General features: G+C 44.5%; 1 protein-coding gene across 2 annotated transcripts in view; it reads right to left on the bottom strand.

Annotated features, from left to right (window-relative positions):
• Positions 1 to 10,613: 10,613 nt before the first annotated feature.
• The window catches only part of LOC144138330 (cytochrome P450 6B5-like), a 31,739-nt gene continuing 25,384 nt past the window's right edge, over positions 10,614 to 16,968 (bottom strand). Inside the window, exons 12-14 of one of the 2 annotated variants that reach the window (XM_077670559.1) lie at positions 15,532 to 15,660; positions 13,520 to 13,685; positions 10,614 to 10,813 (exon numbers count right to left, since the gene is read on the bottom strand). In XM_077670559.1, the coding sequence (XP_077526685.1) occupies positions 10,736 to 10,813; positions 13,520 to 13,685; positions 15,532 to 15,660 (373 nt within the window). In that variant the 3' untranslated portion in view covers positions 10,614 to 10,735. Of the gene's footprint in view, positions 10,814 to 13,519; positions 13,686 to 15,531; positions 15,673 to 16,968 lie in introns of both variants that reach the window. The other variant, XM_077670557.1, reaches the window with a different exon arrangement.

Below are 16,968 nucleotides of genomic sequence, written 5' to 3'. Positions count from 1 at the left end.
GTAAATTTTCGAATACCGCTGGGGAAGAAACATTGCCGGCGTCGCCCCATTCCTTGCGAAACCGGTCCTGCGCGGAGCGCCGAGAGTCGGAGCTAGGCGTCAGCCTCTGTATTCAAGAATCTTTGGAACAAAGGGGACAGCCAGCTGCTAATAACCGACAACAGCTAAAATGCAAGACCAGAACAAATTCCAGCCCTTCGGGGCTCTCGGCTTTGACAGAAGGAATTTAATCGTACGTAAAGCAAAGTAGTTTTCGCAACCTTGCCGAAAGCTGGAAAGTATTGCATCAGATCACTTTATGTTGTCACTGCATGAAAGTATGCCGACATGCATTATGGACCGCAAAAATGGTAGGTTGAGTTCCAAATAATCCACTTTGTGAATAAGCGCGCGTTTTTTTTATATCAGGCTTCTAACCAGTGTGGAGGTTTATTGAGCCAAACGAGTCACGTCTACGGTAAAAATACACTGTCACAATGTTTGTTCCGACCTGGAGGGGTACTTCGGTACATTTCCCACAGCCATATCTTCCCAATATTCAGATATGCGTTACAGAAAAACTGCACTCGAGAGGGGGAGGAACAGGAGGAGGAGACAACTTTATTCCACAGTAAAATCGAGCTGATTAGTGGGCCGCATCCTCAGTCCATATCAAGAGCGTAATTTTCTTCAAATCATAGAACGACATCCCGAGTATTCCAGGATTTGTTCTTTACGCCTGGAAGTGTTAGAAAACAACAAAGAGCTGCTTGGAAATATTCATCCGTTCTTGTTATACTGGAAACCAGCACGTATACTATTCATTCTATTCGTTAGCGAGTATATCAACCCTCCAACACCGCAATCATCCCATAACTGTTCTAGTTGTGAGTCAGTTCGTCATGATAACGATGGTTACGATAGAAATTAGGATCCCAAACAAGCCTTCGAGTACTATGGACAACGTTGTCTGAGGCGCGATCGCTATGGCGTAGCACAAACCTTCTCACTGCGTTTGCATGTAAATAAACAACGCACGCTTTAGATGTGCACATTCTTTCACGCAGCCATAACATAAACGAATTTGTGAAGAAGTAATGTATGCCATACAGCCTGAAGAAAATATCACATGAACTCTGTGAACCCCCCAAACATCCCCAAACCTCCTAATAACACGTTTGTCACGATGATGAAAATAATATGTTGAGAACAGAAAAACATCCATCTGATACAAGTCAACAACAGCGAAAAAAATAGAGGAGAGCCGTTTTATTTCCTGCTGTGCGACGCGCGTGTTGGGGCTTGCTGCTTGATAGCATTATACTCTTCAGTCTTCATGAGAGAATCTCAAAAAATACTTCAGCGAAGCCTACGCATTTTGACCACTTATCGAGGAGCCCTGAGCTCTACACCTCGCAAATAAGATAGAAAGGACGAGTTACACACGATCTTCTGACTGATGCTCTGAAGAAAGTTGTTCTCTATTTCCTCGTGTGTGGAAAACTTGTGCGGGATACAGTTTGAAATTATTCAGAGCTGGTAGAAGCTAGCAAAACAACTGAATTACTAGAAATACGCTTTTTAATGCACCAAAAGCAACAAAGCGGGCTATTTCAGCACAGGCATTACTGCCCCTCACAAGCGGAGTGTAGCAGACGACAGCGGACCGAGTCCCTAAGCTGACGTCAGAGCCAGAGGGCGCCACTCAAACATCTCTCCGCCAATAACGCTGGCTTCATGTTGTGGAGGTTGGCAGTTCGATTCTCCCCTGGCGGGTCCTTTTTTTTAAGCTGCCGTTGGCGTTTTAAAACCAAAACAAAGCTAAACCGAATGCAAGTGTTACAAAAAGAAAGCAATACGACATATAGCTGGCGTAGAGCATAATCCACATACTAAAAACCTATTCAACAAACTCAATTTGATATCAGTTCACAACCTTTATAACTTCAACCTAGCAAAATTATACCAATTTCACTTACATCATCATGACACTTTCATAACAGCAATTGCGAACCTAACAGCAAAAGCATACAAATACCCAACGCGTTCACAAGCGATATGGACTGTACCATTTTCGCGTACTACCTTTGGAAACCATATGATTCGACACACTTTGCCTTCCTTGTTAAACCACCTTGTCGCCAATGAGATTACCACTGAGCATTCAAACAGCGTTGTATAAAAAAAAGTTTTGTTACAGCGGAATAATTTCTAAAAACTTTGTATAATGATGCCGCAAAAACGATTTTCTCTGGAAAGATGTACTTTTGTGATGCCCGTTGCTGTCTGTAACCGGGGCTCGGACTTTGTCAAGTGAATTAATTTCACCTTTTTCCGAGCCCCCGCTTGTCGGAAATAAAGTTTTATCTTATATTATCTTTTGGAAACTAGAAACGAATATTTCGGCAGACGAAGCGCCCTTGACTCAGGCAGAATCGTCAAACAACGTACAACACAAGCAGGAAGCTCCTTCACTCGCTCTGTTTACTGAACGCTGCCGTTGACTTTGGACTGGGCATGGAGGTTCAGTTAGCCACACTGGGAGCAATGGAGCGGCGGCGGCGGGTAGAGTGTCTTTAAAACTTTTAAAATAACGTTTAAAAATACATATACCGATTAACTTATACAAAAAATTGTGTTAAACGGTTTTCAATAAGTGAATAAACGTTTCGGCTGTTTCAGTAGCTGCAAGGTTTAGCAGGTCACGTGACCGGGACACATAATGTAGTGTCAAGTTTCTACACTACGAACCGCCACCCTTCCGATTTTGGAAAGTTTAGTGACAAATCAAAATTATTTCCGCCACATTGTTTATAAATTGCTTGTGCTTACCCCACTATATAAAACGCTGGCATTCATATGAGCTAGAGAACATATATAGTCGACAGAAATCGGTTGTCTGTCCCTTTAAGCTCAGCGGGATGGTCGAAACACTTAATGCCGCACAGGTTCGATCGCGTGGTGTATTTACAGGATTCGCTGGGCGCGTCTTGCACATCTGCGCATCACAAAACTAGCCAGCCCCACGCGCAGGGAGTCGAATAGTTGAAAGATCTGCACCGCACAAAGTGCGTCAGGGTTTCATATCAAGAGTTAATTTGAACGCAATAAGCCGACAGATACTGCCTTCAAACAGTTCTCTGAACAAACATTTTTTTTAAGTGACCATACTTGTTCCGATAGGACACTTACCATCCCCTTTTGAAGTTAATTGTTCTTCTACAGACGCTTGGTCCGACTGTGTTGTTGCATTCACTAAATTCGACATATCGCATTTACTCGTATAGTTCAATCGGTTATTTCGCTCCTGTTTAAGTGGGCAATATTGCATGTTATGAAGGCGGTAAATAATGAGTTTTCAAAATCATAGCTGTATTTACTATAGCGTTGAAGACGTATCGCTCCTCATCAGTCCCTCACTGTGCGGATGTCGGTGCAATAATGATAAGAAATATTACATGTATTAAAATGAAAAAAAAACAATCGAGTACATGTGTGTGTGAGAGAGAGAGAGAAAACTCTTTATTAAAGAAGAAAGCCGAGAGGTTTTCCAGAATCTCTACACTGACATGCTACTCGGTGGGGGAATGGGTAAGGGATGGTAGAAAATGCCCTATAGATAACAGGGCGGAAGAACGAGGAGAAAAGAAGTAAGAAAAAAAAAGCACACATCGTGGAGTTTGTGGGAACAGTTCGATGAACGTCACAATCTGCGTAGTATGTCTTATTGTATCTCGAGAAGGCGAATCATATTTTTTTTCGTAACGGATATAGCGCAGAAGGGTATTGTGATTTCAGGCATTAGTATATCAGTGTCGCGTAAACTTAAATAGCAGGCCCATGGATCGCCTCTCCAATATCCTTCCTCAATGTGGTGAGGAGGCTGCTCTACTCATTATTCCTCGAAACTCGTACGGCGTCACAATTTCGCCGGCACAGGTTTCTTCCCTTTTGTCGCCTCTCCAATCACGGAAAAGAACAGTGTTTCAGCCACTCTCTCGCTAACCTGGGTAGAAAACTCCATGAGCAGCCGAATTTTAACTCCCATCAACAGAAGTATTCATAGAAGCGCAATCTGTCTTTTGAGGAACAGCTTTGTAGCGCACAAACAGTTCATTTGTGCGCTATACAGCTATACAGTAGCGAGTTTCAAAACGCCATTTGGGGAGGGAAGTTTTTTCCTGTATAAGACATAATCGACAACAATAGCCTTAAACGCATGGCTGACCGTGTTCCCGAGATACTAGATATCGGTCGATGACCGCTTGCACACTTTGCGGCGTCGGTCCGTCGGCGGTGACATGCAAAGCTGAGAGCAGAAACCGGATAGGGGTGCACGCCATATTGATTGATTGATTGTGAGGTTTAACGCGCCGACGCAACGCAGGCGATGAGGCGCGCCGTAGTGGAGGGCTCCGGATTAATTTTGACCACCTGGGGATCTTTATCGTGCGCCGAAATCTCGTACACACGGGCGTTTTTGCTTTTCGCCTCCATCAGAAAAGCGGCCGCCGTGGCCGGGAATCGAACCCGCGACCTCGTGTGCACGCCATATCCACGCAGCTTACTAGCACAACTACGACGCAATAAGCATCTTGGCGCCAAAGCTAATGCTGACGGGAAACTCGCGCAGCCCGCGCTAAGGCAAGTAATCTTCGTTTTAAAGCAAAGCTTGCTAGCTCTACCAGCAACGGTTTTTTCGTGGCGTGCGGGACAACAAACTCCCAACGCGGCGGAGGCCGCGCCGGGGGGAGGGGGGAGGGTTTCACTCACGGAGCACACTAGAGACGGCGCGACGAATTTACGCAGCGTTCCCCGCGCGAAAGTGCCTGCTCGCCGGCGGCGGCGTCGGCGGCACGGCTTTGTCGTCTGCTTTAGCGACGGTTGTTTCGGGCCTGTTTTGGTGCAGCTTCGCGTCCATTTCGCGGTGCCTTTGCACGGCTTGAATAACTTGTTCGACTGCACCTCCAGGGTAACCCACACCCGAAGGAATTAAGTGGTCGTACGGCAAACATACCTTAAGGATGGGTTCGCAGCGCGGGAAGACAAAATGTACAAGCCTCATACAGGCATTTGTCTGCCAGAGAAACGCTACCTTTTGCGCACTGCTTGCCACGAATGAAACTACGTTTTCAAATTTGGGGAATACCAATTCGGTTGTGTTTTAAGAGGTATTACAAAAAGCGAAACTAGCAACTGGTTCTGATAAATAGCGTATATACAAGTTCCCTCAGCTCTCTCGCAATTCTGAAACTTACTCAACTAACTGGTTTAAATCGGTATAAATGTTCCCCACTAAGCACACATGCCGAATTGTTTCGGTGTCTGCGCCTGCGTCGCGTGGTGGTGTAGCCCCGAGCTACCACATCAGGACGGCTAGGTTCCGCTGTCTCGCTCCTCGAAAGACGTTCCGTTTTCTTTCTCCCGACTCACGGCCGGGCTACAGCTATTATTTTGATTTTGAAAATAAAGGTATGCATTACGAGGACAACAGGGAATCGGCGTGACACGAACCAGGTACTTTCCCGCACTGTAGTGTGGACGCATTATGGTCCGGTTGTATGAGAGGCAGGAACTGACAAAACGAAACGCCAATAAAGAGGGATTACAACTTTGAAAAAAAAATTATATTCGTTTCAAATTTATTGAATGTTATTTTTCTAGCAACACGAATGGTGGGATAAATATTAGAAGTTCCGAACGAGCATAGCAATATACACGCGCCGCGTACGAAACAACCGGTGGACGTCGCAACAAAACACTGCCGTCATGCAGACCATTCTAGGTCACTTTTGGGCATGCCTGAAACAATAGCAGTGAACTGGCCTATGCGGAGCGTCAACTTACGTAATCTTGTTAGTCACGTTATATCTAGAGTTTTACGAAAGGAGAACCGTAATCTGTAGAGGTAGAGGTACAGGTACGATAATAAATTAACTGAGCATGTGAACCGTGGCCGAAAGAACTAAAGTCCATAAAACAGCTTTTAGTGGCTTATTGTGACTCCAGTTAAACGTTGCTGTAAACGTGAAGTCTGAAGTCTTGGCTCTTTCAGCGTTGAATATCGGTACACAAGTTCGAAATCTCGACTGTTGATTTGTTTTCAACCCACTTGATGCGGATGTCCGTTAGAATGTCGATTTCAGGGTATCTACGAATCAAAAGTATTTGGTCCTGAAACTAGTCCTCTTTACTGTTGTCAGCTAACTGTACATCCGTTTCGTGATTTCTTGGTTACTCATGCATTCAAGAAGGCAGACGCCCCTACGGCTTAAAAACAGGCTTTTCATCTGCCCCTCGTGTAAAGCATTATAAAGGCTCATAGAGCATTTTCTGCCGTATAGGTATTATTTGTCTTTGTGCAGTACAGAATTCATACCTGGCCATGGTTAAGCTACTGGACGTAACAATACCGAGGGGGTATCTGCCTTAGTGTTGACCGGATTGCATAGTACTTGGTGAAAAATGCCTGAGGGCCGGGCTGCGTTCAAATTACCCGAGTAGAGGGCAACTTACACACCTCATCGACACGCCCTGCAAACACTGAATTAAAACTGCCTACTAAGCCGTCACAATTAAAAAAAGGACGCCAGAGCCACCTTTCTGTATGCTCAGAAACTCGCTTTTAAATTGAAGTGTTTTACGGAATTCAGTATTTGAGCAAGCTTTTTTGTTGCTTCTATATTGCTTCGCATTTTAATACTACTCGATTTGTCTTGTATTGTTTTTATTTCACAAAACTGCGGCTTGTACATGGCGTACCTACCATGGTTATTTCATCAGCGGTGGTTACCACCCTGCAGCTCGAATCCTTGTTGCTTTCACCTTTACTGAGACGCATAATGACACATTCCCAAAGTTGTCTGCGCTGCTGCTTGCGAAATGGAACGCGCGGTCGGCTTCAGTTAACCAGTTGTATCTAGTGACCGAAGATATGCTGCGCGTTTGAGGTCAGTTTCTCGGTTGGAAGGCACCACTAAGGCACACGACACATGCAACCGATAATTTTCCTTTATCGGCGGCAGCCCAATCGCGCAGGCTTGTGTCCCACATATATATTGTGTTACAATTTGGCTCTTGTTGCCTATGACCCTTAACCCTTTACGGCCCGGCCCACACAAACGTGTGGGTCAACAAATTCATTTACTAAGTGGCACCTGTTTCGGTTTCAGTTTCACAGCCCCGGATAGTCGCTGCGAACGCTTCCGAGACTTAATTGGTTTCGGTAGTTCACTCATTTCGCCACCAGGGGGCGAGAAATCGCGCATTAAAAATGGCGCCCCAGCCGGCGCGATCACGCTAGCCGCCTTCAAGATGAAAATTGATATTTCTTCTTGATATTCTCGTATTTTCAGAATAACAAGCATAAGACACGACTTGCAGGAATTCGAAAAACACGATCGGCTAAAAAATACACCCGTTCCCTTCTTGTGCGTTACGACATCACGCATGAAAAATGCACCCACACATATGTCTGGGCTGGGCTTTCGATCGTCACGAAAATTTCGCTGGGCGGTACAAGGTGGCGGGCTTGTGCACTGTTGAGCTAGCGATAAATAATTTTTTCTTGCTTTCTTGGTGTCTCATTTATTCGCGGTTTTGTGCTGGCTCGTTGGGAATGTTTTCTGGCGCCTTAACCTTGAACTAGTTCCGTAATTACTTGTGATAATAATATTAATTATAATTATTCATTATATTAATAAAACTTCATTATTATTTATTTTCACAAAATCCCGTTTATATGATACATACTCCTGAAATCAATATAAAACTTGTAAATAATGCGTAAAAATGAAGTTTTTCGGCGCCTGATGCCGTTTTTAGTGCATTTTTACTGTCCGCAGATCATACGAATAGAAGCCCAGCCCACACATATGTGTGGGTTGGTTTTCTGTGTGAATACTCTGAGCTTTCCATTTTCACTTGTAGAAGCAGCATTAAGAAGGGGTAAATACGCAAAGTTTAATTACTTGTGGCCATTTTTTCTAAAATCTTTTTGTTGGGCAGGAAAGGGTTAAAGAAAACTTTTGATTTTCAACAGCGAAGCTGTTCAGCAAATTGTAATTTTTCCTGTCCGCAGTTAAAAATACCGAGAAAATGTCAAGCGCTCGTGTGTGCGTGCCTCGCGGCGACCGCCCAGCGTCTCGGTGAATGTTTGTTAAGACAAGCACACACACTGAGGGAGATTGGCTAAAAATAAAACTCCAGCGTTCACCCTAATCGTGGCAACACTTGCTCAGAAGGAGAAAGACACATCATAGCGTGCACCCCTTCAATGTGATGTCCAATGAGGACCATCTTCAAGGTAAATGAAGAAAGCTCACGCTTATAGCAACAATGATGGAGTAAAGGTCGTTGCGGCAGTGAAGAAAAAGCAAATCGGCTGCAATCGTGGGCTTAAACCGTCGGGATGGCCGTGAAGGTTGCGTAAAGCTTCGCTATATTCAAGTCTTACGCGTAAGTGTGACCTTCATTCATTTCTTTATGGGAGGAGCATTTTGGGGGCTGACCTGTCATCGTAGCTCTTCCGGGGTCACGATATCTGACCACCGTAGTCACGAGGTGTCACGCCCCGAAACAGAGGCTTCTAAAAGATCACCGCTTCTCCTGGCGGGGATCGAACCCGAGTCCTTCACGTTACCAGGCCGATGTCTATCCTATTGCGGTACACAGGCTTTTTTTATTGTTGCGGTACACAGGCACACGTTACTGATATGCAAAGTTTTGGTGGTGGACGTTGCGCTGCTCCGTTGCATGGGCTCAAATAAGTTGACAATGATGTAAAATAAGGAAAACGTCATGAATTAACTTATTAATTATCCCAAAGTATTGGAACCTCCGTCCAGTGTCTCTTCATGGGCCTTTTCAGGGGCTGCGGCACCCTCTATATCCTACCTTTGGTGTCAACACCGGGATGATACTTGAACCAGTTAAGAGAGGGCGCACGACCCCTCTGGCAAATCACTGCTCTGCACCTGACAGCGTTCACGTTTGATGGAGCTCCGGTAATGTTTTCGTTTGCTGTTACTTTGAAGGAGCATTGCTTGCCACACAAGGAATTCTCGTAGATATGCTTCACGACTACACTACGGTGTCAATAAAGACGAATCCAATTTATCCTCTATCGAGGCTCAGCAGGCTATATGACTCAAAAAATGTACTCACTGGCGAAAGTCGCATAAAAGCGGTAGGACGCTTTGCATTTTAATGCTTTGCATTTCACATCTCCTTTCTTTCTTCCCACGTCTTATTAAGGCCTTATACTATACGCTATATATTAATCGGTCCCAGTGATAGGCCAGTTTTGAGTATTGAGTACGGATAGCTGCGATGGTTTTGTAGTGGTGGGACGACGTGAAGGAAGATTATCGTGGTTTCTAATTATTCGTTTTTGGCCTTTGCCGTTTCCATCAAAGGGGCTTGAGATCCGTGACCGGCCTTGGCATTCAGATCAAATATCAACAAAGCCAAATGCAACAATGCATTGCTTTTGAATGCCACAACTGATTCTTTTTCTTTGAATACGTTGCGCCATTGCCGACCAGCTTCTGCGCGACTTCGTGACAACGGACTATTTTGACCGCCGACAGACGGGTACCCGAGAGCAATGCATCGTAGGTTGAGGCGCCTGGGATTTGATCGTCGGTGGTGTCGAGCTTCTACAGAAGCCCAGGATATGCCTTCTTTTACTGCAGAGACGACGAATGGTTCAAATTGTGGAAAACCCTTGCTTCGGAGCGTAGTGGAGCCCGAGAAAGGATACGCAAAACCAGACACCCATGTTATCGAACGTCTTGTTCTCGCAAATTGACAATGCAAAAAGCCCAGCGCGCGCCGCGTGCTGCACGTACATCTCTTCATCATCCTGTTCGTTGTGTGGCTCATTCCAACCACGTGACAATTCCGCGGGAGGTTCAAATACAATTTACAAATAGGAGACATCCACACCAGTGAAATTGAAATATTTGGTTTATTTCATCATAATCAATTTGAAATGTGGCCAATTTTTCTTACATAGAATCATACTAAAACGAAAGGTAAGTGTAGGGTGCGGATGCGAGGGCCTAAACCATGCCCTTCGCCCGGTGATTTTTCCTGGGACTAACAAGTCTGCTCTGGAGGCTCCCGTAATTGTCATACAAAATTAAGGAAGAGGTGAAGAAAATTTTTCAAATCGCCACTTTCGCGGAAGCAGATCTTCAGCAAGAGAAGAAGTTTGGAGTGACGGAATTCCCAGACGTCGAGCGAAGGTACGGGCAACCTTTGCTGTGCTGCAGCACAGCGGTGTTTGCTTGCCGTCTCACTATTCAGGATGGCAATTACAGCGCTGCGCAATAAACTTCAAGCTCATGTTGAAATTCATGTAGCTTAACACATGTTTTACCACTCTATGCAGCTAAGACAAATTCTACTACAGCCATGGGGTTCACGACTTTCTGTGTAATAATTAACCCATGGTTAGCTCGTAACCGTTTCTTTTTCTTTGCATTTTCCTCGATTTTCTTCTGCGATCAACGCAAGGGTCAGCCCTTTCATTTTCACCCCAGTCTCGCCATTTTTTCTTCCGATTCTAACCAACCAATTTCGCCATCCTGGTGGCTACGATTTGTAAAGAAGTACACATCCCACTGCCACACGACATAGATGATTTTTATTTACGATAGACACACTTTTGGATCCCACTTTAGCTCTGCACAAAAGTGTTCTGATTCCTTGAGCTGGAAGAGAGCGTTGGAGTGGCCGATTGAAGAATGTATCAGGCTTTCTCGATGCGAACCCAGACGCCAATTTTTGGTGAAGCTATGATAGATTGCGTCTTCCTGTCCAAGTAACCCTGTGAAAGGGAAGAAGCAAGACCATGTCACATTAAAATAAAAACCTGGAAGAGCGACTTAAATGTTGTGCGCAGTAATGAGGTCACCCGTAAGGGCTACGACTCAAGTTTCGCGCTTCCGAAGTGGGAAAATGAGCTTCCACCACATTTTATTCTTGCGTTCTGTTGATGCACTAAGCTTAATTTTTTTTATTTTAATTGTATCAGTACCTGCCTCACTACTTTATGTATCGTCAGTGTAGTATTCCTTGTCTTTGCTTTCTGTGAAATGCTAAGTACTGATTTTTATGTATCCCATAATAAACTCATTCTGACTATTAGTTCAAACACAATAATTTAATTCTCAGTCAGAAATCACTCCATGACGTCCAACCTTACCGGCCCCCGATTGGTTCTGTATGGAGAAATAATACTAATGAAAGGGCAAAATGGCACACGTTCTCAGTTCTAAAAAGCTTAGCAAGTGCAAGACAATCAGTGGGGTAAGGGAATACCCTAAATAGGTACCATGCTCGCACGCTGTACGAGATCATCTTGTACTACAACAGCGACGTTTCTCAGAAGAAACCGCTATAGCTGCGTGTTTAACCATACGGCTCAATTTTATGCATATGTTGTTGTCTCCTTTAGAGTAAAACGAAATAAAATATATCATGACCAGTTTCTGGCAAACATTATGCGTAAGGCAAGCTAAAAATGCCAGAAAGCTTCCCTGTACGGCGATAATTACGTTTTCACGGCAAGAAAACACGCTGTGACGGTATAAAACGAAAAAATGCGACTTGACAGCCCTGAAAAACCGCATACAAACATCAGTGAAAACAGCCTTTGCGTGTGCTACTTGAAGATTTTACTACTGGGCTAGTATGAAACCATGGAAAGATGAGTACGGTAAGGCACACATAAAAGCCCTTCTACCCTACTGCAAGCGTTCTAGCCTCGTCAATCCCAACAGCTGCAAGTTAGGGAACCGAGTGAAGGAAGTTAAACGGACTTTAAAGGATTAGCGTTATTTAAGCTTTAGGATTACGTTGTCCCTGATGTTTCACGACCTGCGAACAAGTTTGGCTGCACAGGGGTCGAGTTTTCTAGCAAATCAAAGTATACCTGATTGCGATACTTAGCACGAAGTGCAATCCCTGGCAGGGAATGAAGTTGCCTAATGATGGCAAAAAAAGAACACCTCTCTGTCAAAAAATTTGGCCCACGTTGTAAACAGCGAAATTGTCTATATTTTTCCGAATCGCTTTACTACGGAGTGCCGAATATCCTAGGTGTAGCTTTATTCCGCGAAACCAAAGCACAATCTGAACTTCGCAGCTATACAAATCATTGTTGCTCTTTCCCACGTTTTGGGGCTTGCTCATAGAGCACGTTTTTCACGCTGTGCTGTTGATTCATCACTAAACAACATTGATCACTAAAGCTTAACTCTGTGCCCAGAACCTCTTGACGTTAATTACCGAAAATGGGCCGAAGCTTTTTACAAAACATAGTACTACTCTTCAGGTTTAAACTGAGTCTCAACGGATGTAAAATATTGCCTTCAAAAAATGTTACTCCGAGGTTCGTGCAACCTCACCCTCATCTGTAGAATTGCAGAGTATGTACCACAAGTACCGCCGCGGAGACAATATCGCATCGTTCTTATTACGGAATCTCCCACTGAGTCCTCACTAAGGTATCCTTTGATCATAGGGCCATCAGAGCCGCTTATATAGCATGAATTGTATACACAGTTTTAACAAAAGTACAGGGTTGCTTGATTTCAAACCAAACAGTCTATTGGCTGGATGACCCTAGCAAGGAACAATGACCCTCATAACAACAATCTGCGTTGGAGTTAAGACAACCCACCGCGGTGCAGATGAAACATTCTTTGAGTACTGCCATCAAACTTTGTGTAACCACATACAACAGTCATAGCAAAGAGTGATGTCTCAGCCCGAACGGCCAACAAATCCCAACCCTATTGCGGCTTCCAAGACCAACCCCCTGATCAAATGTACTGGCATTCTTTCCAACAACTGTCTCACTAGGAGGAAATACCCTGAACTGCAGCCACGACTATCGGCAGATACAGCCACCATCCTTCGAAGAGTGCAAGTAAGAACATATGCCTACTGAACCATTCTTAGCGCCAGCCCCACCATATCTAATGTCTGTCCTTGCCAAGCCGGTATCATCAGCTGGGGGGGAATCGAAAAAAACCCCAAACCTCACTCCCAATACAACACTAACCAACGAACAGTGTGGTTTTCCCATACAGGTTTGGCGCCTGTATGTGGTGTGTTTCTCTTCGTCTTCGTCTGCTTAGCGTCCCTTTTATTCTTTCCCATCTATCCCGAGATCTGAGATCCAACAAGACCTGGTGACGAAGTTCCGGCCAGCTAGCCGCATCCAGGGTATCCTGGACTAAGGTGCCCTCCCCCGGGAAGGTGCCCTATAATCTGCACTTCGTGTTAGCTGAATACAGATTGATCACTTCATTTCCCTACCCGTTTTATGAAAGAACACGACATACTGATTTGTAGATTTGTTGCTGACATTTCATCAGATTTGAAGGGTTCAAGCTATAAAGCAGCGAGCAACTGGTTAACAAGTCGTCGTTGTTGTAAGCGTTCCTACTGTTGAAGGTTAGTTGCAACGCAACATCAACATCGCGCGGGAACTGAAACATTAAAGAGAAATGCTGATGAAACTTACATGTTCATGTCTGGTGCCAAGATGCAGCCGGAAGCGATGCAGGAGCTTGGCAATAATGAGCGTCATTTCTAGCTGGGCAAGTTTCATGCCTACGCAGTTGCGGGGGCCGATTCCATAAGGCTGAAAGGCTAGAGGGTTCCGCGAAGACCTCTGTTCCGGTGAGAACCTGCGGATGTTTCATACAAACATACATGCACAAATACCTACAGCATGCCCACAGGCGCACTACACACACATACATACATACATACATACATACATACATACATACATACATACATACATACATACATACATACATACATACATACATACATACATACATACATACATACATACATACATACATACATACATACATACATACATACATACATACATACATACATACATACATACATACATACATACATACATACATACATGCGCTCATAAGCGTACTCTCCAACCATAAATTGGACAGTACGCTTGGGTAAAATCTGAGGCTTGAAAAACTAATGCCTGTATTTTGGGCTTATATTGGTTCATTGTATTTTATTTTTATTTGTGTATTTCGCGTAATGAAGCGACGTTTCTACGTTCACGGATGTGATTGGTCCAAATTATTTTGTAGCAGTTGTTGGAGCAGCAAGAGGATTGCACTAGAACCGCTTATTGGGATTTTGTAAAAGCCAAAATGAAAATATCGAACAGAGATATAACGAGGTTTGGAGCCATAAAGTTTCGTTTCAACACAGAACAGCCCACTGGGAAGCATAAAAGAGAAAAAAGTGGTTGTTATACAAGCGTGACCTGCTGATGGCAAATTTGTGAATGTATATTGACAAGTTTTTATAAATACAAGTGAACTAGTGCGCCTACACTGCCAAACTTTTCAAAACAATCACAAAACAAAATACAACTTCATTTTCTGCGTAAGGGCGCAACAACCCGAAACGCACTACTTACCCCAACCATCACATTAAAATAAAACACATAAAACACATCACACTACATTAAAATAAACTCGCAATTCAGACAATGCAGAAAATTAAATTTGGACAACCTTGAGAAACATATCGGATCAACTTCTAAGATCTGATAAGTCTTCCGAGATTTTGAGGAGTGATCCTATGTGTTTCCTTTTTACCACTAGTTTTCTGTGCAGGATATTACATCAAGTAAAGAATGATAACATCGGCGTCCTCAACAAGGTTGAAATCGACCACACAGCTTCATCTTGCAATCTCAATTTCAATGGAAATATCGGTTACAGTTCCCTTGCTATTATGTAACATGACAGGTATAAAATTTTGTCTGATGGTAGCAAAAGTTGGTCTGGCCAGCAAAATTCTTAACTGCGAGCCAAAGATGGGGCTTTGGACAGACGGTCGCCAGCATTTCCCGCATCTGCACTTAATAAACTCAAAAACCACTCGTTTTGGAAGTGTCACCGGCACCAACATTGTCTTCTCACTAAAAAGGGCGGGAAAGAGTTAACGATATTTATTTGTTTATTTAGTATGCTAGGATAGCCTTTCAGGAGCCAATAAAAGACCAAAATTATGAACATAAATAGAATAAATATGTGGTAATGCGAAATAAAGTCAGTAATTAGAGTTTAACTTAGCTAATTTTCGAATTGTCGAATTTAGCCTATCCCTGTCGGCGTGCATGGTTCATTGGAGACCATAAATGGTAAATGCAAAAGCGCAGTTCCAAAACCCTCCCTAGACTACGAGAACGTCTCGACGGGCACTGCAGCGGACGCTTCTTAAGGCCTAACGTAAATGTCGTATACAACTTCCACACGTGAAGCATATGGTGGTGTTTTTGTCGGAACTATCCACTTCTGTAAGAAGTAAGGGGTTGTGTTTTGCTCCATCAGCAATTCCGCTATTTTTTCCAACCAGCCAATCTTTGCAAGCGGTAGCAAGCCTGATGGGCTGCAGAAACACGAATACCACTGAACGACTTCCGATATGTAATGCGCACTGTTTTTGCCAACACGGCAAATACATCCAGAAACCAACCTTTCGGGGTCAAACTTGTCCGGCTGGTCCCAGATGCTGGGATCCATGTGTATTTGCTGCGTGCAAGACATTACGTTCAATCCCTTGGGTATAGTGAGTTCCTTGTAGCGGTATTCACAGGAGGCCCGCCTGGAAGTAAACCTGCGATGGCATATATGCAAAACTTTTTTAATACACTGCAGACTGACGTTATAACAAATTTGATGGCAGCGTCGAAGTCTCTATTATAAACGATGCGCATTGAAAGATTTGAGATTAGTCAAAACTGTGAAATGTGAAACATTACACAATACCTCGGGCTCAGTGACATCGTACCACTGAAATGATCGGAATGAAAATACATACACATTCAAGAGCACCTAAAAATCTCCAAAAAGTTGTGAATAGGAATCAATAATACCATTTGAACGCCCCTGAGTTTGCAATGCATTTAACTTTGGTTTTTTTTTTCAGCAGCAGCAGCAGGCACCAAAGCGTAGGCGGCTACTGCCCCTACCAGAACAGGGCACCTCACCATACAAATAACTCAACAGGAATGCCACTGCTATCTTCTCGGCCGCATCCCGCACAATGCTTTAAATACCCTCTGGTCCTCACAACGGCCTCCTCCACCAATCTAGTGTGGATACCTTGGCATGCCTCCCTCCAGGTGAATCGGTGATCTTCCAATGAATTTCCCTTTCGGGCTTCCCGTTCGAGGACAAGTGACTCGGCATAGACACCACCCCTCCACCTCTCCTCCACCTGTCCGACATACTGACATATTTTCTCTCTATCGCCACAATCGCTTCACCACCCCCGTCCCTTTTCGTCGCTTCCTAGTGCCGAATCCCGAACGCGGCGCAAGTTACAGACCGGTACCTATTTCAACTCGGCGTTCCTTTACTACATCCCCCGGACCACCTTCTCCTGCCTCTGCCACGAAGGCAGTCTCCCCAACACAACAGGCTTCATAATGATCATGATCATCATCATCATCCTACTCAGGCCCCCATCAGGACGAAGGTCTCTCTCACTTACTTCAAACTGCTCCTGTCCTTCGCTGCTCTCGTCCACAGTTTACTTCAAATTTCCTTATTTAATCCCTCCCGTCTCGTATTTGTCTACAGCATCGCTTCAGTGGTGGGAATGCGCACCCGCTGGCCTGAGGGCGCAGGTCCAGCGATGCACCCGCCGCGGTGGCTCAGTGGCTAAGGCGTTGTGCTGCTGAGCACGACGACGCGGGTTCGATTCCCGGCCGCGGCGGCAGATTTTCTGATGGAGGCGAAGACCAAAAACGCCCGTGTGTTTGAGATTTAGGCGCACGTTATAAATCCCCAGACGGTCAAAATTAATTCGGAGCCCTCCACCAAGGCGCACCTCATCGCCTGCGTTGCGTCGGTGCGTTGAACCATACAATCAATCAATCAGGTCCAGCGATGCCTGATCGAACGCTCC

This window comes from Haemaphysalis longicornis, unplaced genomic scaffold (genome assembly GCF_048455015.1).
Source record: "Haemaphysalis longicornis isolate Haplotype H1 unplaced genomic scaffold, Haemaphysalis longicornis Haplotype H1 scaffold_5, whole genome shotgun sequence".
NCBI classification, from domain to species: Eukaryota; Metazoa; Arthropoda; class Arachnida; order Ixodida; family Ixodidae; genus Haemaphysalis; species Haemaphysalis longicornis.
The sequence above is the reverse complement of the archived record's forward strand: the minus strand, read 5'-3'. Positions and strand labels throughout refer to the sequence as shown.